Source organism: Pelodiscus sinensis, chromosome 3 (assembly GCF_049634645.1).
Source record: "Pelodiscus sinensis isolate JC-2024 chromosome 3, ASM4963464v1, whole genome shotgun sequence".
NCBI lineage: Eukaryota > Metazoa > Chordata > Testudines > Trionychidae > Pelodiscus > Pelodiscus sinensis.
The window spans coordinates 25968104-25990809 of record NC_134713.1 but is presented as its reverse complement, the minus strand read 5'-3'; the positions used below and the strand labels follow the sequence as shown (position 1 = coordinate 25990809).

At 40.9% G+C, this 22706-nt stretch overlaps 1 protein-coding gene across 8 annotated transcripts in view; it reads right to left on the bottom strand.

The window, feature by feature from the left end:
• The window catches only part of ROCK2 (Rho associated coiled-coil containing protein kinase 2), a 155931-nt gene that overhangs the window by 32872 nt on the left and 100353 nt on the right, over positions 1-22706 (bottom strand). For 6 of the 8 annotated variants that reach the window (XR_012902516.1, XM_075923480.1, XM_075923482.1 and 3 more), the window contains 15 exons: positions 22441-22585; positions 18632-18770; positions 14230-14321; positions 13515-13674; positions 12839-12902; positions 12334-12345; positions 10721-10809; positions 10117-10165; positions 8919-9054; positions 8693-8784; positions 8198-8444; positions 7821-7927; positions 6885-7044; positions 2086-2246; positions 1415-1599 (listed from right to left, as the gene is read on the bottom strand). Coding sequence is in view for 7 of the 8 variants with exons in the window: in XM_075923480.1 (XP_075779595.1) it covers positions 1415-1599; positions 2086-2246; positions 6885-7044; positions 7821-7927; positions 8198-8444; positions 8693-8784; positions 8919-9054; positions 10117-10165; positions 10721-10809; positions 12334-12345; positions 12839-12902; positions 13515-13674; positions 14230-14321; positions 18632-18770; positions 22441-22585 (1838 nt within the window). In the remaining variant the exon portion in view is untranslated. The remainder of the gene's footprint in view (positions 1-1414; positions 1600-2085; positions 2247-6884; positions 7045-7820; positions 7928-8197; positions 8445-8692; positions 8785-8918; positions 9055-10116; positions 10166-10720; positions 10810-12333; positions 12346-12838; positions 12903-13514; positions 13675-14229; positions 14322-18631; positions 18771-22440; positions 22586-22706) is intronic. The other 2 variants (XM_075923481.1, XM_075923485.1) reach the window with 1 other exon arrangement.

The following is a 22706-nucleotide window of genomic DNA, read 5'->3' as shown; positions in this document are numbered from 1 at the left end:
AAGGTTAGTAAGCAGACTTTTAAACTGACAATTCTGTTATGTGGGCTAGCCAACGAGAGACCTTACTAATACAAACAGTTACTGCCCTCTTCTCTTAACAACATGGAGGTCATCAGTACAGTGACAATCCAAGCTCCATAGATTTGGGAAGTGAGAGTTGCAAAATGGACCTTGAACATCAATTTAGTATTCTTCATAATGCAAAATGTGTTAACTACAGTCATTGTTAAGCAATTCAATCAATTAATCATTAGTCAGCACATTTATTCACTTTGAGTGACACAGGAACCAGGAATAAAAATGAGATCCTTCTGACTCCTGTATTAGTCTTGCCTTTTCAGCCACAAGACCATTCTTGTTCCAGATATCAAAAATTGCTCATTACAGACAGCAACAAATCTCTCATGAAATGAAGTCCCCTTTACAATTTGTTTTTAGTATAATCATAAAATATTTTTTAAAATTAGTGGTAACTGATGAGTGTTTGTAAGTCACATTGAAGACAAAGGTACTAATTACTAAGTCTATTAATTCACTTTTAGCTTCAAATTTAGAGACGTGCAGTCATTTTACTCTGATTCCAACAGACTTCAAGGAATTCAGCTTTTCAATTCATTAAAATTCTAAAAAGTTACTTTATACCTCACACTATCTATTTTTGGCAGAGGTTGGGGAAACAGCATTTCAGAGTCATTTTCTACTGAATCTACAGATGTAACTCATATGGCCAGGATTGTTTTTTTGTAAGCTCTTTTAGGGAACAACCATTTCTTATTATGTATTTGTAGATACCCTATTCCAATAAGGCCTCAATTTCTGCCAGGAAAAGAAGGTGCAACTACAGTAAACTTCTGATAATCTGGCACCTTTAGGACCCAGGGGGTGCCGGATTATCAAATATGCTGGACTATTTGGGGGGAGAGGGAGGGAGGCTACTAGGGGTCTGGAGTGGAGTCGGGGAGATGCGCCCCTCGGCGCTGCAGGACCAACCCGGCAGCACCCCAGCTGCACTGCCCCAGGCATCCCCAATTCAGTCGCTGCTGAAACTGACCAGAGGCTGACTCCGGGAAGCCCAGGGCAAAGCAGCTGGGGTGCTCTGCCCCGGGCTTCCTGGAGTCAGTCACTGGTCAGTTTCAGCAGCGGCTGAATCGGGGAAGCCTGGGGCAGAGCAGCTCCAATTGTCCAGCACTTCCGGGTTCCAGATGGTGCCGGACCACTGGATGCCAGACCACTGGAGTTTTACTGTACAACATGAACAATAAAGTTCTATACTAAAGGAATGTCTATGATACGATTGGTATTGTATAGCCAGGATTTTAAATATAAATGGCTCTCAAATTTTGTGTAAGATAAAAATGCAATAGAGTTTTTTAAATTAACTAATTAAATAAAACCGTGATGCAGCTCTACTTACTTGCGGAGTTCATTATTTTGCTTTTCCAAGCTCAGTTTGATTTCCAGAAGATGGTTATTCTCTTGTTTTAGCTGTTTCTCTGACATTTTCAATGTGTTGACTTGTTGCGTTTGCATCTTCAAGTCATTCTGCGTGAGGCAGCGCTTTTGTGTTTCCTGTTCTATTTTTAGTGTCAAGTTTTTAACCTGAAAAACAAATTAATTTCTTTTACTTTTTAACATCAGAGGAATTTTACAGCCCCATACTGTAAACTTTTAAAATGGTATTTATAGTTGGACTGATTTGCTATGGTTTTATTGTATTAACTATGAACTACTGTTTGTGCTGTACATATCTTTTCAATATAAAGATTATTCTATAGCTAAAATTATCTCTAAGTAGAATAAACAAGTTTTTCACCCTAGTTTCACAGAATTTTACATTCTGCATGACAAACTTAGAAAAATGTGTTACAATATTGAAAAACTTCAGAAAAATGAAACTTTACACATTAAGGAATCTTTCCTATAAAATTTACAGAACTGAGTATGGAGATACACTTACTATAATTTTCATTTGTAAAGATTCACATATACTGCCCAAAATAAAGAAACTCAATACTTTTAAATTGGAATAAATTTTACAATATCCTAAAGGTTACAACTAAAACCGCTAATATAATTGCTACTTACATCTTCATTTAGTTTATCCTTTTGCTTAAGCAGTTCATTTATTTTCTGTTGAGACTGTTTGATATCACAGTCCAACATAGAACACCTCTTTTCAACTTCTAACAAGCAGTTTTCGACTTTTTGCTTTGAAGTTCTCTCCTCCAACAGCTTCTTTTCCATTTCTGTGAAATAAGAGAATTAAAATGTGAAGTCGATTGAGAGCTGTGGGTCCTCAGCCCTTCTGAAAATAAGGACACTTACTTAGGTGCCTAGCAGTGACCAAAAGTTTAAAATTAGGAGCCAACAATTTAACATACTTTGGACTTCTGTGAAATTAAAGATATTAGATGATATGACTGAAACTGATGATAAAATTAGGAGACAAATACACAAAAGTAGGTGACACAGTATTTTTTTACGGAACCAACTTCTGTTGGGAGAGAGCTTATACAAAGCTCTTCTTCAGATTTGGGCCATGCAGGTGGTGCTCCTACCAATTTCAGATCCCTGCTCAAAAACATGTTGAACTATTAAAAAAAGCTTTTTTAAAAACATGAGTAGTATGCACAATGACAGTCAATAATATCAGGGGGGTTCAGTTGGTGAATCAGTTTGCTGAACAGCTTGAACTTTTGCAACTCTATGATATGTGCCGTTCCTGTGAAAATCTACCCAAAGTTAGCCACATAATTAAAGCCCTGAAAAGAAATCACAGTTCACATATGCTCAGTAGAGACTTCACTTTTAGTAGCTAAAATCTGCAGAGCCCATCCTGAATGAGTATTAGAGCAAATCACAGCCCCTACTGTACATCAGACTGTGCACACTCCATCCCCACAGAGCAACTGAGTATTCTCCAGCCCAGGCCTACAAAAGAGATGCCAGACTTTCCCTGGAATGGGTTTTCCCAGCTACTCTGGGCCAGGGCGAGGCTGGACACTGGAACTGAAGTCAGGGACCTGGTCTCTCCTGAGCACTCAGTGATAGGCACTGAAAAAAACATAGTGACTGCTCAGCACTCACCAGCCACAGCTGTTCACTCCCTCCCCCTCTCCCTCCCGCCCACCACTATCAGCTGTGGAGAAGTGGTGCTGTGGCCAAATGAAGAGGGAACAGAGCAGGGGAAGGAAGGAAGAAGCAGAGTGAAGGCAGGCCTTGGGGGAAGGTTCAGGGCCTCAGTGCAGAGTGGGGGTGAAGCTCCCCCAGGAAAAAGAAGATTTAGCACCCGGTGGCACCCAGTTTTCCCTGGTGGCACCCAAGCAGCATGGAGGAGGAAAACAATTAATTTGAAGAAAATATAGGAAAAAATGCTAGTGCTTTGGCAAGAGTCTAAAACAGGGATAGATAACCAAAAATAGTGGGTGGACCACATGAATGGACCTCCTTCACCTCAGTGGGCTGCAGGAGCCCATGACTCACTAGATTTCCACCTGCAGCCTCCCCATCTACCACCTCCTTCACATGTCTCTCACATTGTGGGGCTCTGGTGCCCCACACTTACCTGCTTCTCTCCCTCACTGAACTATCAGAGCATGTGAATTAGGCGATTCACGCTCTATCCACACTCCTCTCCCTCCTTCCCAGAGCTGAAATGCCAGGGACACTGATTCACAGCATTCCAGCTCTGGGAGGGATGGGGAGAAGTGGAGATGGAGCACAAATCAGGCAATTCACAGCTCCTCTGAAAGCCCTTGGAGGGAGTGAGGAGGCATAGGAAGTATGAGGCTCTGGTAGCATTTGCCACTTTTCTTTTATCAGCTTGCAAATCTTGAACATACACAGTAGATGGAACTGATAATAGGTCATCACTGCATGGCAATGAGCCACCTTAATAACAAAGGAAGAAGGAAAAAACAACCTCTCCCCCAAAGATATCCATCTTTTTCCCCTCACTGTCAGCAGGACTGGAGAGGACTTGGCCAGCTGTAAGTCTGTTTTTGGCAGCAGCCACAACCAATAAATTAGGCACAAGATCTATGAAAATAAGAAAACCCTTAATGAGATATATGATAGTTTGCCAGGTCATGGGTTTTTTCGTTTTGTTTTGGTTTTTTGGAAACAGGTGGATAGGAAGCAGGAAGTGACCAAACAATCTTAGCAAGCTGAAAAAGACCATCCATAACAATGGTAACCTATTCCTGGAGATAGTCCCAAGGATGCTGAATACTGGATGGGAGGTTTCCTCCACAGTCATGGAAGGTAGGTTTCCGTGTGGACACAAGGCAATGAACCAGGTCATGGAACTGCAAAGCATTCTCAGAAGGGGAAGAAGCAGAAGTCACACCTATATCAAGTGACAAATCATGACTGAAGCTCATTTGCTCTTGTTCAAAAACAGGTACTACCTCTTCATCCTCCTCTTCAGCCAGAGCTGCCAGATCAAAAGACTGCTGAGCCACTGGATCTTTATCAAATGAAAATCATGTCTCCATTCATAAGGAAAATGGTTCAAAAAATTCTGTGGTAGCACCCAATTGGGCTATGGAGATAAGCAGGGCTTGACAAACCCTGGTGAGAGCCACTTGCTAGCCCTGCACTGCGCATGGGGTGCACGGAGCGACCGGCTGAAATCTACTCGCCACGGGCGAGTAAATTCAGCGGTTTGTCGAGCCCTGGAGATAAGGACTGCTTAAAAAAGAGGAGCAGTAAAGGAATTAGGGCACACAGGCTGAGAAAAGGCATAAAATGGGGTGAATCACATCTCTTAATTCTTCCTTTCTTCCTCTAAATGAGAATCTGATCTTGGATCACGATGGAATACTTCTGAAACTACAATGGAACTGGAAGGTGGAGAGAGAACACAGTAACCTGCTAGCAGAAGAGGGGACAGAGATGCACCCTGAGAAATACTCTCTTCTGCTCTTCTCTTTTTTCTGGTGAAGTAGACTGTATAATTGATAATGCATGCCTCTTCCTCATTGCCATCTGCTTCTTGTTTAGATCCAAGGAACACTAAAACAAGGGAGGGTACACAGCAGTCACCCACCGTAAAAGTCCTTTTCAGTCACCCACTGTAAAAGTCCTTTTCAGAGCAGAGATTCTTCAAAGCGTACCCCACAGATCTGGGTAGTACCTTACCCAGAGAAATACTCAAACCTGTAGCTCTTGTTTCCAAAGCTGAGCCCAGAACTGACTAGATTTCGGAGTAAGAACCACAGAAACTACATCAGAATCTTACCGATCCAGTAAATCTAAGGTGCAGGATCAGAAACTGCTAACAATGGCTGCTTTCTTCCATGTCTTCTTTCTTGGAACTGATAGAGCCAGAGCCAAGGATGTGAGTCTAAAATCCTTAGAAAGCAGACAGCCTTTTTCTACCAATAATACCTTCAAAGCCTTGACAGCTTTAACAGAAGGCTCCGGAGTTAGAACCGATTAGAACTGATGAAGATTCTGATGTCCTAGAACCTTTAGGAAACTTACTTACTAGAGAAAGAGAGAGATACCAAACCTAGTCTCTTTGTCAGATGCTTAACACCCATGAACTGGAGGGTTTAGCAGCTAGATCTTCCTTAAAGTATGTACTTGCAGTCTATTCTGCCTCTCTTTGCATGCTCTGGTCATGAAAGTCCAGCAAATCAAACACATAGGAGAATGACCTTCCCCCAGTGACTTCAGGCAGCTAAAGTAGTTGCCCAACACTGGGAAGACAGATGAGCACAAAGCATGTCTCTTAAATCCTGCTTCTTCTTCTTTCGTTTGACATAACACAGAAACAAACTTACCAACTTTATAAAATCAACAACATTTATTACTATACTTAGATTACACTACACACTAGGGATGTGAATATCCTGTAAAAAAGTTAACTGGTTAAACAATATAAATGTAATTGTTTAATCAGTTAATTGTGGAAGGCTGGTAGAACTCAGTGGCAGGGGTACTGCCAACCCTGCCATGCAAGCTGCTCTGGCCCTGCTGTGCTGCAGACGGCAGGGGCTGTTCTAGTCTCTTGGTCTATGGGCTGCCCCGACCTGCTATGTCCAGGGCCCTGCCATCTGGGCTGCTGTGGGCGGAATGGCTGCTCTCAGTGGCTGGGACCTCCAGTTAACTGATTACCAGTTAAGTATGCTGGTAAGACTAATTCTTACCAGGTAACTCTTCCACCATTTACATCCCTATTACACACTAAAAACAACCGCCAGCAAAACGATCATATCAATGGAGAAAAACCTGTGGATCTGAACAGATTAGAACAGTTCATTTCCATTTAGCACAGCACTTGAAAGGAACTGAAGTAGTAGAGGACACCACAACTCCTTATAAGCCTCATACTCAGAATGTTCAAAAACAGAGGGGAAGGATACAAGAGGGCAAATAAGTGCTCTAATGGAAAAGGTTCTACCATTAAGCACTATTTGGTAGTGCAAGACCCATAAGTGGGAATACACAGAGCCATTTGAAGAAGTTAATGCACATGATGTATGCGACTGCCTGGACTAAAGTCCTTTTATTTATACACAGAATAGCTACCAATACAGCAGTGCAAGAATCCTTAAATCATTCCTCCAATGTATCTCAACCCCAACATATAGGAGAGGATAATTCAAATAGCATCCTCATAACAAACCTTGGCCACTCTTGAGCCAGTCAATGGGGGGGGGGGGGGGGGGGGGGGAGGGGAGAATTGTGCCATAACTGATTACTTTATGTGATCTGGACAATTCTAGAATTTTTAATTTAGACACAAAATTCTTGAATCAGCTTCCTAAGAAGTGATTCTGAAGTGCAAAACCATATAAATTTCAATTTCACAGTGAGCATTCTAAAACTTGCATTATCTAGGTTACATAATTTAAAATATAAGGTTGCATTTGTACCTTTCATGGCTTCAGACTTGGCTTCCTCTATAGATTCATAGATTTTATTCTTGTCTGCTAATCGTGCTTTTGTGGCTTTATGTTCAGCTTCCTCTTGTTCCAGGTTCTGCTGCATAACCTTGAGTTTATATGTCATGTCTATTTCCATGTTGCTCTTCTCCTGTTGAAGTTACAGGAAAAAGGAAATTGACATATTTGACAAAACAATTATTTTTGGCTGCAAATTAAGGCTAAAATAGATACCAATAGTAGTATTATGGAGCACAACTAAAAGCAATATGCTAACAGAAAAAGATAGCCCATACTCCAAGGAGCATACAAATTAAGACTTCAGCACTGCACTGATGTAATAGTATTCCTCTGAGTAGAAAATGACTGGATTGAGACCTAACAAAGGAATACTGTGTCTAGTTAAATACAGTACAAAATTTAGGATTTGTGAAAGCAGATCATATTCTATACTACAGCAAGTAAAAATCTTCTATGCTTCAGCAAGTTCTGATTTTTTTTCCCCCAATGGAGACTAAAATAGCCCTCAGCACAATACAGCCTACACAATAAAGCATCCCAGTAACATCCAAACTGCTATGGGCAATCTTTCAACATGTTGCATAGGGAGTTTTTAAAGCAATCTGTGTACATCTATTATCTCTAAAAATGTTCACACCTGCATTTAAAATTTTAAGACTCCACAAATGAAAAAAGATTGAAAACTACTGCTATAAGATATTCCTCTATCTTAAAATGACAGTTATTGATTTCCTACATATGCTGAAAATGATTTGAGAGAGAAATGTTAAGGAAAAAAATTACCAATTCATGTAACAACCAAGAAGCTTCAATTTGACTAGTTTGATTTCCATGACTGCAACCAATTTCTATTCTACCTTTTACACACATATTAAGTATACATTCTACTTTAACATGTGACGTTACCTTTTCCAAATCTGTGAATCTCTCTTGTAATTGTCTCTTCTCCACTTCTGCTTTCGCTAATGCACACTTTCCATTTTTTACTTCTTCTTCTAGGCTAGATATTCGACCTAAAAATGTTGAAAACATCAATTAGTCCAATAAAAAGTTAGCAATAATTCATAACTGTTAATTGTGAATATGTTTTGACTACTCAAAAATGTCTGTCTTCTAGGTGATTCAGATGTGCTAGCATCATTTGACATCTACTGATGAAATGTTATTATGGAAAGATATAGTTGACTTGGATAATTTATTAAACTTAGTTACAATTCCCAGATCAAATAATTATATTATACTCTTTTCTATTTCTGCACCTTGAATCAAAGTAGACACATTACCTTGTAGATCGCTGATAATCTCTGACCCGTGACTTCGATCTCTTCTTTCAGATTCTAGGGCTGACTGAAGATTGATGTAGTCCTTCTCAAGTTTGAGTTTAGCATTCTCCAGCATGCAGTTTTTATCTTGCAATTCTCGATTATTAGCTTCCAACTGCTGAATTTGCTTTGTACTTTCAGTCTGGTTCTTCCTTAACCTGGCAGCAGTATCAGACTCTGTGCGTAGCAAAGCATTGGCTTCATCCAGCTATTGATTAGTAAAAACACATTTTAGACTATTAAAATACAAAACAACCATCTCTATTTCAATTTAATCAACAATTTATGGATCAAAGGAAAAAGAGAAGTATGGAAACGTTTACTAACATTATATTAGTAGACCAGCATTTCATGTTAGATAGCAACTTCTGTAACTACATGCAATTTTCATTTGCTAAGAAGGGTGCCCCAATAGCCTATTAAAACAATGATTTTAAATTAACACACACAACTTGCCTGTCTTTGTAGCTGATTGATTTTCTCATTTGATATTTGAGAGTTCTGATTTCTCCTTTTCAAATCTTCAAGTTGGTCTTTCAAACTGTTAACTACAATAAAATAATCATAAGTGCCCTCCATCACACACTGATTATCTTTAAACAGATCTTACAAACAAGACAACAGTTCTGCTACCTTATGTTAAAATCTCCATGTACCCCATTTAAAGTACTGTTCTACATACCATCATTTTCCAAATTGCGTTTTTTATCTGCTTCGTGTTCTGCTTTGCGCTGGTATTCTGCATTCTTGTGCTGAAGAAGAGCTTTCTCTCTTTCTAATTGCCTTAATGCAGATTCTACATTCTTCCTTGATGTTACCTGGAGATAAATCATAGTTAAATTTAAAGAAAAATCACAGAACCATGGTATTACTTCAAAAATTCTAAAGGTAGCTCATGAATTGCAATTAACTTAAATACACAAATATGTACTTAATCTGACTACAGCATGCATACACCATAACACTTAATAGCTGTGTTCTTATATAATTGCAGAACAATACACAATTGGCATATAATTGTACAGTCATAAAATATTATTGCTGAGGAATTTGGGTAGTCAGGAGACCAGCAATGGGTATAAGACCAGTTCAAATATACTCCTGGCTGGCAGTGCCCAAAAACTGTTCCCGTATGAAGGCTGTTGATGTTCTATGTCAGGTGTGGGGAACCTAAGGGCTGAGGGCTGCATGCGGCCCACAACTTGCCTGGATCCAGGCTCTGAGGCTTCTCCCTGCTAAGGGCCACGTTATTGAGGGTTTGGTTGCTTCTCACTTGTGTGTGGCCCCCAACTGATATATCTGTGGGTCAATGGCCCCCAGCCCAAAAAAGGTTCCAAACCCCTGGTCTATGCTAAATGTATCCAGGGATTTCTATCTAGTTTCCAGCAAAAGAGTACAGAATGAACAAGCGACATCAGCAAAACTGGCAGACTCAGCAGCAAAACCAATGATTAAATGGGCATACCAATTAGGGTTGAGATACAAGGATAGGGCAATAGAGAGATAGTTGAAGGCCTGTTATCTGCTCTATGGAGGGAATATTTCAGCCTTCAACAGAATCAACCCTGCATCTTTCATGGGAATTCAATTCACAGAAATTGTATTTAAAAGTTATTTCTCTATAAACTATTAACTAAGGCATAGGACATAGTAAACATGATTCTGGAATCAATTAAAATACTGTAGGTATCACTTTACCCTCCTCTTGCCAAGTTATTGCAATAGTGGCAGCACATTTATGTTAGGATGTACTGTTAGAACATACACTCATGCTGTTGTACCAATGTCATGTAAAAGTTGGTGCATCCTGAGGAAAGTAAACATACTTAGGACATATATCAGAACAATTAAGGTATAAGTGCAATAAAAATACGATTTACCTCTTCATCTAGTTCTTTCACTATCTTCTCTAAACGAGCATTGACAGACCTAAAGAATAAGAAAACAAATATTAGAACAAAAGCAACCATCAGTTAAAATGAAAAACAAAATAACGTGGATGCACCTTGTGAATCTTCTATAGTGAATCCTATTTTAAGCAACCAGACAAGCACTGAGAAAAAATATATTGTGTCCTGCAGAGATGTCTTCTCTTAAAAACGAAAAAACAAAAACAAAAAACCCACCACACAAAAAAGATGGTTAGGGGTACAACTCCATGCTCCAGGTATCCCTATCTCCAACTGACTACAAGGTATAGATTACTCAGTAACTGCCCTGTTCTGTTCATTACAGAAGCATCTGGCACTGGCCACTGTCAGAAGAGAGACTAATGATGTAGATGAACCACTGGCCTGACCCATTAGAACCCCTGTTATCTTTCAAAGGTAGTGTTCATCATATGGGGCTAACAAACTGGCTGTTTAAAATGAGATAGGCTTGGTGGAGTTACAGTCCCTGAAGAATGCTTTAAATTGTATTTTAAGTTTTCAAAATGGAAAATTAAAATATGTCTGGCATAAATATACCAAATATAATTCTTACCTGCATTTCTGTTCTAGTTCATCTTTGGCTTGAATTTCATTACTGAGTTGTTCTTCTAACTTGCTCAGTTTTTTCTGAAACTGTGCAAACTGTCAGAAAGTGTATGGTTTACATATAAAGTACTGCTGTATAAAAATGAGTGTAGTTCAGTTAACTAACCAAGGAAAATGAGCAATGAATATCAAGATAATCTTTCAATTTGATGGGGACAGAACATTATTTCTCAACCAATCACCCCCACTCTATTATTGGGAATTAAAGCTATCTCTCTACAAGACAGGAACATTCATGAAGATTCTTCATGAAGATATCCATAGAATCTAAACTTGTTGCTTACAATAAAAAAAAAATATATCTAGCCATCACAGTATTACGTGCTGCAGATGGTGAGCCACAAAAGCTCCACAGGAACAGAATGTTGTTTCTGGCCCTCTCCTTTATTCTCTCTAACTGCATCCTTTGAGAGCAGATTCTTTGAATTAGTCCCTCCATAAAAGCTCTATCAGGTATATGACCAAAATACACAACATTTTAAGAATGCTCTGAAAACGTTTCGGTAGAATTTATCATGAAAGAAGGTAACAAATGTGTTTGACTAACACTTGCTCAGAACCTGATTTGTCCCAATGATATTTTGGAAAACTCCGTATTTTCAATTCCTGACATTCTAAAACCATGAGTCAATACAAACCATTTATAAGATTGGCTTAAAGACAATAAATTTGGGAGATTTTAATTGCCTTCTGGGCTTCTGAGTCTACAGGGTTCATGTTTTCAAATTTTTTTCCTGCTATTATAAGAAATAGAAACACTTTAAAAAATGGAATGTGAGATGGTCACAATTACATGACTAAAAGCTAGGGGCTTTAAGTAAAACATGAAAAACTGGTAATCAGCACATATGATGGAAAGGAAGCATGTGATTATTTATTTTTACGTTTGCCTGGTGTGTAGTATGATCTTTTTCCACAGTTGCTTGTAAGGTTTAAAAATGAGCAAACCCTCACAATTTTTAATTAAAGACAAAATTCTGTTGATTTACTAAGAGAGGGCTAACATCAATAGTGTTAATATATTAATTTACTTTGATATATACAAAAATCCAAACAGACTTCCTGTCATTTTAGTGCATTAACTCAGTTGGCAATCCACAAATTCTGAATAAATGTTCCTGATTCACACACTCATGCCAGCTGAGGGTCAGTTTTAAGGTTATAACCATTCCTTCACCAATAATGCGTGAAAATTTAACTTTTCCTCCCCTGGACAAATTTGTGATGAATCACATAGATGTGGAGCCAAAATCTACAATGTTCCCTGGAGCAAAATGTTTTCTGGTGAAAAAAATGTCTTACACATTTATTTGCAAAACAAATTCTGGTTGCCAAATAGGAATTAAAGGTAACTATAGTATAAATTTGAATGACTATTAACCTTATTTCATTTATAACTGACTGTAGGGTCTCTTCTTATAAGCAATTTACACAATTTGTTTATTCATAAACAGATTAATCTACTGTTAAAGGTTTATCATCCTAAACTTTTAAGATATTATTTCATGGTAACAAAAAATATCTATCTTACTTTTTCATTATTCAAAATAATGCACCTACCTCTTTGCTGTCCTGTAAAAAAGAAATCATTTTTTTTAAATTGTGAGCATTAAAAAGGCAAAGAAATATTTCCAAAAACCTATTTTAAAAAATTGTATTACTATGAGTACTCAAATTTCAGACACAGAATATCTTATACTTTGAAGGTCATCTTGGACTATAATCATGTTTTAATTAGAAAATATTCTGGAGTTTACAAATATTTGTTTAATTACAGGAAATGCATTTTCAATTATTGCAGTAATTTACACAAACATTAATACAACTCTTATTTCTACATGAAATTAATACTATATAAACACAAGCCATTCATTAAAATTTATACTCTACAATTTCATATAGTAGTTTGACATTTTCATGTTCACAGATTGAATCTGTCAGTAATTAGATAAAATATATTATACAGAATTACACAATTATTCATAACTGAACATTGTACAAGTCTTAACAGTCATAGCAAAATAAGTTAAACATACATTAAAGTTTATTTTTAAAAAGTACTTACCTCATTTTTCCTGGATTGCATGGATTCATTTTCTCTACAAGACTGAGGAGAGTCACTTAGCAACCTGTCAGAAAAAAACCAACTCTTATTCAAGTTTTCAACAACTCTAGCAACCATGCCAATCAACTCATTTTAATCAATTCTCTCAAGTCTTAATCTCCACTAGGCTAGTCTCAGAATTAAGCCATTTTTATTCAGTATGAGTTTTCATTTGAATGTTCTCTTGACCAAAATGAATGTTCAGACTTAACTTCAGTTCAATACTAGTTTCTAATGTTTAAAGGAATTACTTACAATAGTTATATTAATTATGTAGATAGAATACACATGACTCATAATGCAAATTGAACTTAAATAGTAATGAAAAGAAACAGCCCTAACACAGCATATGCTCTATTTGTACACTTTTTTTCTGAAATTAGCTAATTAAAAAAAAAAAGAGTATATAGGCTAGAACACAACAGCAATTTTATAAGTTACTACATAAAATTAGAAACATCTAAAAATTGGCATATTTTGATAAATCCAACTTAAACTCCACATTTTACATATTCAACAAGGGACAGAACTATATTACAGTGTAAAATTACACGTGTGTTTAACCAAGAAGACAGGAATATAATTAAATAATTTTCAGCTGTATTTGACAAAATGTACATTAAAATATGTCACATACAGATTCTCTCGATAATAGGTAAATCCTATAAAAGGCAGCTGGTTTCCCACAAAGGCTTTGGGGATTGGAAAGGTTTCCACGTCTCCTTTGTCATCCTCAATGTCATCAAAATTACTGCTGTCTATGTCACTGCTAAGCTCAGGTACAACAGGAGCAGCAGCTACAAAGGAAAAAATAGTCAGCTTTATGGTAACATTCCGTTAGGGGTATTTCGACACACAATATCAACACATACGGTAAACCTGGTACATGGTATATATTTTCTTTCCACACCTACATTTGACAAAGTAACTGGTTTGAAATTATCTGTTACCACACAATACAAAGAAAACCATTAAAAAAATCAATTTCCTGAGGCAGGCACAGTTTTTACCTCACAAAACATACATTTTCTAAAGCAGCAAGATTTAAGACACATATTTAATCCCAATTTTAACTATATTAAGAAGCTTCAATAAGTGCATTTCATAACAGAAGTTTTGATTAAAAGAGAAAAGAGGTATTTAGGACAGCTTTTTCTATTGACAAGAATGATAGCAAGAGAAACAATTTATGTGAAAGCCCTTGAGACAAAAAATTACTTCACATAAGTTTTGTACAGTAATATTTTAAGTGTTACATTTTTAATTCCATGCTGTTAATTAACTAAAGCTAATCAAATTAGCTTTTTATGCAAATATTCAATATGTTAAAATCTAAACTACAATTTACTTACTCTCTCGAATGTTATCCCAGTTCCACTGATCGCTCTTAAAGAAAGGGTGCTGTTTAATTTCTTCTACCCCATTTCTCCCAAGTCGCACCTCCCTAAACATAGCAATTAACCCAATTTCACATTAGAAAATCATTACTTCATTTTTGTTAAATAACTTGTAACTTGCACTTAAAGAAACTTTAAACAAAATTAAGATTCAAAGATATATGGACAGTAAATGTAATTCAGGCTAACTTTGGTTAAAATCAACTCATCAGTCATTTCTCATATTAAAAATGCTCCCAGTTTCTTTGCAGGCTCGCTGTAAGTATTAAAATGGCTAGAATTCTGAATCTGCCACGTGTGGAGTACAACATTTTTCCATCTAGATTTTTTTGTGGAAGGGGAGCACACAGGCACAAGTTTTAAATAAAAAAAAAAAATTAACGGCAAACTTAGAAAGTCTGCCAAACCACATGACAAACCTTGGGACGCAAATGAAGGGAGGTCTGGCTTAGAACACAGAACGGTTATTCAAAATCCCAATGAAATAAGTATTCAAAATTTCTAACGTCCTCCCCTGAAAAATAACCCTTACATGTCTTTTGCTTTCATATATAATGAAGTCACTATATGGCAAGTTTTAGAAGTTATAACAAACTTATTCTTTATATAAAACTCTCTTTTAAGTTAGCTCTAGGAACATAAAAACAACTTACAGACTTAAACAAGCCAGTCACATGATAGATACTCATTCCTTCTTGTCACTTTAAGTGCTTCAGTAATAATCATGCATACAGAAAAAAGGCATCTGTTTAAAATAAACCCCTCAAGCACCACATTTAATATAAACAGGAAGGCATACCCACGTGGGGGAAGTACTTCTGGACACATATATATATATATATATATATATATATATATATATATATATATATATACACACACACACACACACACACACACACACACACACACACACACACACACACACACACACACACACACACACACACACACACACACACACACACACACACACACACACACACACACACATACTCTCCACTTTCCAGACATCCTAGGTCTTGAACAAGAAAAATCCCTACGAAAGCAGCTCTTTCATTACTTTTTCTTTAGCTGCATGCAATCTTCTTCAGCAGACCACACAGTCCCCCTCTTTGAAATACAGAACTGGTACATACCACCACAAATATTTCTTTACTTTTTTTTTTTTTTTTAAATCAATCATTCTACTCAGTCAAAACTACTGACTAGATTCTCTACTATGGCCAAGCTCTGTTCAGCACTAGGGAGTATGAGGGCAACAGGGAGTTAGTTATCCCTCTGATTCTACACTGTGTCATTCTTGAACATAAGAATGGCCGTACTGGGTCAGACCAAAGGTCCATCTAGCCCAGTAGCCTGTCTGCTGACAGTGGCCAGCACCAGGTGCCCCAGAGAGAGGGTGGACCGAAGACAATGATCAAGCGATTTATCTCGTACCATCCATCTCCAGCCTCTAACAAACAGAGGCCAGGGACACCATTTCTATCCCCTGGCTAATAGCCTTTTATGGACGTAACCTCCATGAAATTATCTAGCTTCTCTTTAAACTCTGTTATAGTCCTAGCCTTCACTGCCTCCTCTGGCAAGGAATTTCACAGGTTGACTACGTACTGTGTGAAGAAGAACTTTCTTTTATTAGCCTTAAACCTGCTACCTATTAATTTAATTTGGTGTCCTCTAGTTTTTCCTATTATGGGAACTAATAAATAACTTTTCTTTATTCATCCTCTCCACACCACTCTTGATTTTATATACAGTAAACTTCTGATAATCTGGCACCTTTGGGACCCAGGGGTGCCGGATTATCAGATATGCCGGACTATCAGAAGAGGGGGCTATGAGGGGCCTGGGGTGGGGGGGGGGGATGCCACTCCAGACCCCTCATAGCCCCCCCTTCCGATAGTCCGGCTCTGCCCCAGGCGTCCCTGATTCAGCCACTGCTGAAACTGACCAGCAGCGGCTGAATCGGAGACGCCTGGGGCAGAGCAGCTGGAGTGCTGCGGGGTTGGTCTGGTAGCGCCGACCCTTGGCACTGCGAGACCAACCCGGCAGCACCCCAGCTGCTCTTGGGGACGCCTGGGGCAGAGCAGCTGGGGTGCTGCTGGGTTGGTCCCGCAGCGCCGCTCCTCGGCGCTACTAGACCAACCCGGCAGCACCCCAGCTGCTCTGCCCCAAGTGTCCCCAAGTCAGATGCTGCTGATACTGACCAGCGGCTGACTCCAGGAAGCCCGAGGCAGAGCTGCTCTGCCCCGGGCTTCCTGGAGTCAGCCGCTGGTCAGTTTCAGCAGCGGCTGAATCGGGGACAGCTGGGGTGCTGCCCGGTTGGTCCCGCAGCCCCGAGGGGCAGCGCTAGGGGACCTACCCGGCAGCGCCCCAGCTGCTCTGCCTCCGGCTTCCCAGATTCAGCCGCTGGTCAGTTTTAGCAGCGGCTGAATAGGGGAAGCTAGGGGCAGAGCAGCTCCAATGGTCCGCCTGCCCGGAGCACTTCCGGGTTCCTGATGGTGCCAGACCATCAGGAGTGCCGGACCGTCAGATGCCAGACCATCGGAGTTTTACTGTACCTCTATCACATCCCCCTCAGTCTCCTCTTTTCTAAACTGAAAAGTCCCAGTCTCTTTAGCCTCTCTTCATATGGGACCCGTTCCAAACTCCTAATCATTTTAGTTGCCCTTTTCTGAGTTCTTTCCAAAGCCAAAATAACTTTTTTGAGGTGAGGATACCACATCTGTACACAGTATTCAAGATGTGGGCGTACCATAGTTTTATACAGGGGCAGTTAGATATTCTTGTGCCCATTACAGCATCTCCTGGACTGTCCTAGCACATGGAAGTGGAGGATCAGCATAGCAAAGCATAAGAGAAAGGGAGGAGAAGAGAGAGAAAGGTGGAGGTGGCTGAGGCAAGAACAAGCTACATCAGCTTAATACCAATGAAGAGTTCCACTAAACAACAGATCTCATTTAGCAGTTTACATTCAGAATTACTCCCTTTTCTGGAGAATTAGCTATACTTGTAAATTAATACAGTTTTAAAAAGCATAAGCATCTCTTCTAAGAAAACTGGAATAACTTTCTGCATAAAACTATCTATTTTTGATAATATATTTGTTTTCATTATTATTTACTGAGTGCTGACAACACGCTCAGTGCTTAATGAACACAAAATAACTTGTGCCATGCCTCAAAGAACTCACAGGCTGTGTTTAGACTGGCAAGTTTTTCCGCAAAAGCACTTGGCTTTTGCGGAAAAACTTCCCAGCTGTCTACACTGGCTGCTTGAATTTCCACAAGAACACTGACTTCCTACTTTCTAAAATCAGTGCTTCTTACGGAAATACTATGCTGCTCCCGTTCGGGCAAAAGTCCTTTTGCACAAAGCTTTTGCGCAAAAGGGCCAGTGTAGACAGCTCAGATTTGTTTTGCGCAAAAAAGCCCCGATCGCGAAAATGGCGATCGGGGTTTTTTGCGGAAAATCGCGTCTAGATTGGCACGGATGCTTTTCCGCAAAAAGTGCTTTTGCGGAAAAGCGTCCGTGCCAATCTAGACACTCTTTTCTGCAAGTGCTTTAACGGAAAACTTTTCCGTTAAAAGCATCTGTGGAAAATCATGCTAGTGTAGACATAGCCACAATGTATTTCAAACATTATAAGTATATTTTGGACCTGATTGCCTGGCAGTAAGAATTTGAATGGGTAACCAGTTACCTGGTAAGCATCATCTTACTGGGTGCTGATTAACCAGTGCCTGGGAGCAGCCCTCCCCCCCTCCCATGGCCTGCTACAGGCACAGGGCTGCCCCAGGGGGGCTGAGAGCCAGCAGCAGCAACAGTCCTGAGGCTGGGCTGGTAGCCTCCTGCTGCCTGCAGTGACAGCAGCCCCATCCCCACGACTGGGACTGGGAGCGTCCTTGCTGCAGGTGGTGGCTGTAGCCCCGCCCCCCTCCGCCAGGATTGGAGCCTCCTGCTGCCAACAGTGGCAACAGTCCCAGCCTCGGGGCTTGATCCTGCTTAGTTGCTTAATCAGTTAAATGTTAGGCAGGCCCAATGTTTAATCAGTTGACTGATTAATCAGAATTTTTATATCCCTACCTGGCAACTGGCCAATTTTTTGTAAGAAGAATATGGCCAATGAAGTTATTGCCAAAAGTACTCATAAAACCACTAGTTTTAGTTAAACATATTGCAGAGCTTGCAAAACAGCCAGCCACTAAAAAGCAGGAGGCAAATTAACCTTATCTAAAACTGGGAATGACAGAGACAGCACAATTAAAGGGGAAGAAATCCATTGTTTAGGATACCACACATGTGTTTGCACCAACTGTACGTGAGATTGTACAAATATAGTACACACACCTACCTATCAGTTAAGAAGTCACAGATGAGATTCTTTGCATGCTTAGATATTTCCACATCATCTGGGAAATTTAATGAATTCTTGTGATCCATGATTTTACTATATGTTCCTACTAAGGAGTCTGCATAAAATGGAGTGTCCCCTAAAATAAAATATGAATAAATTTTAAATTTAAGTATTTTAAATTAAACAGAGAAAGAGGAAAGCAGAACTATAAATTATAAATTGCATGCTTATTGTGAAAAATGGCTCCATAAAACTGGGATTGTATGATCCATGTTCATTGTACAGTGATGTACGGCGATTGCGGTTTCACTGAATGTGCCAGATAACAAAGCAGCCCTTTCCGGCTCCTCTCCCAGGCAGGAGGAAGCCTCCTCCCCAGGAGTGAAGCTGGCAGTCCATCTCACACTGTTAATTTCAAATTTTCTTTATTGGCTGGGGGCAATGCCAGTTATCAGTTTTCTGTTTAACAGAGTACTGGATAACAACACTTTTACTGTATCTAATTTTTTGTAATCATATGGTATTCCATTGACAACTAAAACTACTATCCCCTAAATACCTGCACTACAAAGTCTTGCCAGAGGAAACAAGGTGTAGGATTTTTCTACCTTGTGCACCATCAGTATAGAAGATCTGTCATACTTATACATTGCCTTTCAATTGTGCTCTCAGTGACACCTGTGTAAATCCACTAATTTCAAGGGGCTTGCACAGGAATAATTGACTGGAACCTACTAAACACTTCTGTTGATGCATACTATGAAATAGAAATCACTCTTAATGATGTCCATTCTGCACTTCTAAGAACAACAGAAATCAAAATGTATGTAACTAAAATGATCTGTTATAATCTGAATATGCAAAATGAACAAATCCATTGACTAAGAAGCTGCCATTTTTACATAAATTTCTTTCAGAGTTGAAACACAGGTTAATGGGGAAAAAAAACCTGGAGGAATAGATTTAGTGACCAAAGTTCCCTATTTTGACGATCAGGAGAAAAACATTCATCAGAATAAAAAGGCATTTGATTTAACAGATTCAATAATTATCAGCCATGATACTTTGCACATGGTGAAAATGTTCTATTAGCCTTTAAACACTAATATACAGAGACCCTTTTGCTCTGGAGGAGGATATAAAAAAGAAGAATCAACGGAAGTAGGCTCTGAGAAAGAACAAGATAGCACATACAGGAAGTCCCCGACTTACGCGGATCCGACTTATGTCGGATCCGCAGTTACGAACGGGGCTGCCCCGGAGTACACGGACTGCGGGACCTCGCGGTCCCGCCGCCCATGTACTCCGGGCGAAAAAAGCTGCTCCGCGTCTCCCTGGTCTGCAGACCAGGAAGACGCGGAGCAAAGCCGCTGCCCGAGGCCCCCCCTTTCCCCCCGCGGCTTTGCAAAGCCTCGGGGAAGCCGGCAGCGATGCAGCCCAGGTGCGCCTGGGCTGCCTCACTGCCCGAGCCCCCCCGAGGCTTTGCAAAGCCGCGGGGGGGCTCGGGCAGCGAGGCAGCCCAGGCGCGCCTGGGCTGCTTCGCTGCTGGCTTCCCCGCGGCTTTGCAAAGCCGCGGGGAAATCCGGCAGCGGGACAGCCCAGACGCCCCGCGGCTGTCCCGCTGCCGGCGTCCTCAGAGGCTTTGCTCCCCATCTCCCTGGTCTGCTGGTCTCCAGCAGACCAGGGAGACTGGGAGCAAAGCCGCGGAGGACCCAGGCGGCGGGACCGCGGTGCGTCTCGGTCCACCGCCCGCGTCCTCCTGGTCTGCTAGGGTGGAGGGTGGGGGCGCAGCCAGTACAACCCCCCCCCCCCCAGCAGACTAGGCTTTTCTCTGGACGCCTGTGGCAGAGCAGCTGGGGCGCTGCCGGTTGGTCCCGCAGCGCCGCTCTGGGCGCTACTGGACCAACCCAGCAGCACCCCAGCTGCTCTGGTCCTGATTCAGCCGCTGCTGGTCAGTTTCAGCAGCGGCTGAATCAGGACGCCTGGGGCAGAGCAGATGGGGTGCTGTTGGGTTGGTCCAGTAGCGCCGAGGAGAGGCGCTACTAGAGCAACCCAGCAGCACCCCAGCTGCTCTGCCCCAGGCGTCCTGATTTAGCCACTGATGAAACTGACCAGCGCTGACTACAGGAAGCCCGAGGCAGAGTTACTCTACCTCGGGCTTCCTGGAATCAGCTGCTGATCAGTTTCAGCAGCAGCTGACTTGGGGACGCTTGGGGTTCTTAAGTTGATTCTGTATGTAAGTCAGAACTGGCAGTCAGTTTCAGCAGCGGCTGAATCTGGACGCCAGTTCCGACTTACATAAAGATTCAACTTAAGAACAAACCTACAGTCCCTATCTTGTACGTAACCCGGGGACTGCCTGTACATTAGTATCAATTAAACTCTCAGACTCTGCTGAGACCTCCCAACTAGGTTCTAATTAGTCTTAGTTTGGCTCCTGCAGAAGTCATTCATCAGACACGCAGATTCCATGGTCAATCAATGCTCCCACCCTCTTCCCCTTTTCTCTTCAACACCATCATAAAAGATTCCTATCAAGTGTGACAGGGTCAGGCCAGAGGAGTAAGATAGTGACGGAAGGGAAGTATATTAGCCTTATATGAGCAAATCTCTGTTCCAGGGTAAAGTGGCAAGGGCTAGTCCAGAACAGGGATGTTAGATACCTTGTAATTGAATAATCATGTAACTGCACCAAATAATTTCGATTACATGATTATTCTATAGTCCTCAGGAGTGGGGCCAACAGCCAGTGTGCTCCCAGCCCCACTCCCAGGGAGCCCCCTGCCACTCTGCACTGCTGCCTCCGTCCTGCGAGCACTAGTCCTACCTAATCTGCCAGCCGCTGTAGGAGATAGCGAGGGAGGGGAGGTAGCTCTGCAGAGCCAGCAAGTGAAGAGAGCCATCCTAAAAGCCACACGTATCAGCTCTCGTATCAGCCCTCGCCTGGCCCCAACTCAACTGGTGCCTCTGATGACGAGGCAGTAGCACAGGGGGGCAAGCGGCTCCATGGGAGCCAATACACTTGGGAAGCTGGCTTGAAAGCTGGCTTCCTGTGTGTACTGGCTCCCACCTGCCCCTCTCACCCTCCGTGTTGCTGCCTCTCTATCAAAAGCAGCAGCATATGGGGGAGGAAGAAAGCAGGCAGCTCCGTGGCATCTAGGTACCGCCTCCCACATGCCCCCTTTTGCTGCCTCTGATACAGAGGCAACAAGTGAGGGGGAGGGGGAAGAAGTGCATGTAATTGACAGGACGGTTCCAAAGAGTATGGAGTGAGGCTGTTCTCAGGGATGACAGAACAAGGAGCAATGGTCTCAAGTTACAGTGGGGGAGGTCTAGGTTGGCTATTAGGAAAAACTATTTCACTAGGAAGGTGGTGAAGCACTGGAATAGGTTAACTAGGGAGGTAGTGGAATCTCCATCTCTAGGGCTATGTCTAGACTACAGGTTTTTTCCCCAAAAAAGTGGCCTTTTTACGAAAAAACTTCACCTGCGTTTAGACTGCTGCTGTGTTCTTTTGAAATTAAATCGAAAGAACGCAGTGGTTTTTTCAACAGAGGTAAACCTCATTTTATGAAGAACTCCTTTTTTCGAAAGAGCTCTTTCGAAAAAAGATGTTATTGACCGCAAACAGGGCTTTTTCGAAGAAGTACATCCAGATTGCCTGGGTGTTCTCTTTTGAAAAAATGGATCGCTTTTTCAAAAAAGTTATAGCTGTCTATACGATCACTTTCGAAAGAAGCATGTAAGTCTAGACGTACCAGAGAGGTTTTTAAGTCCCGACTTGACAAAATTAAATTATTACTCACCAACAAGCATCTCAAAGAGAAAAACTCCCACCGACCACCAATCACACTCCCGTCCATAACAGCCATCACCTCCCTGTGACTTCAAGACTTCAGGCGATATGTAGTCAGGTGTTCCAACAGCTGTATCACAGCGCACCATACCAGTCTATGTAATTACAAAAAATTGCAAGTAATAATCCATTTAATTAAAAGAATACAATATATACAGTATTTCACCAAAATTAAAATTAAACCATTTTGTTCTTTTGAGAAAAACATGGCACGAA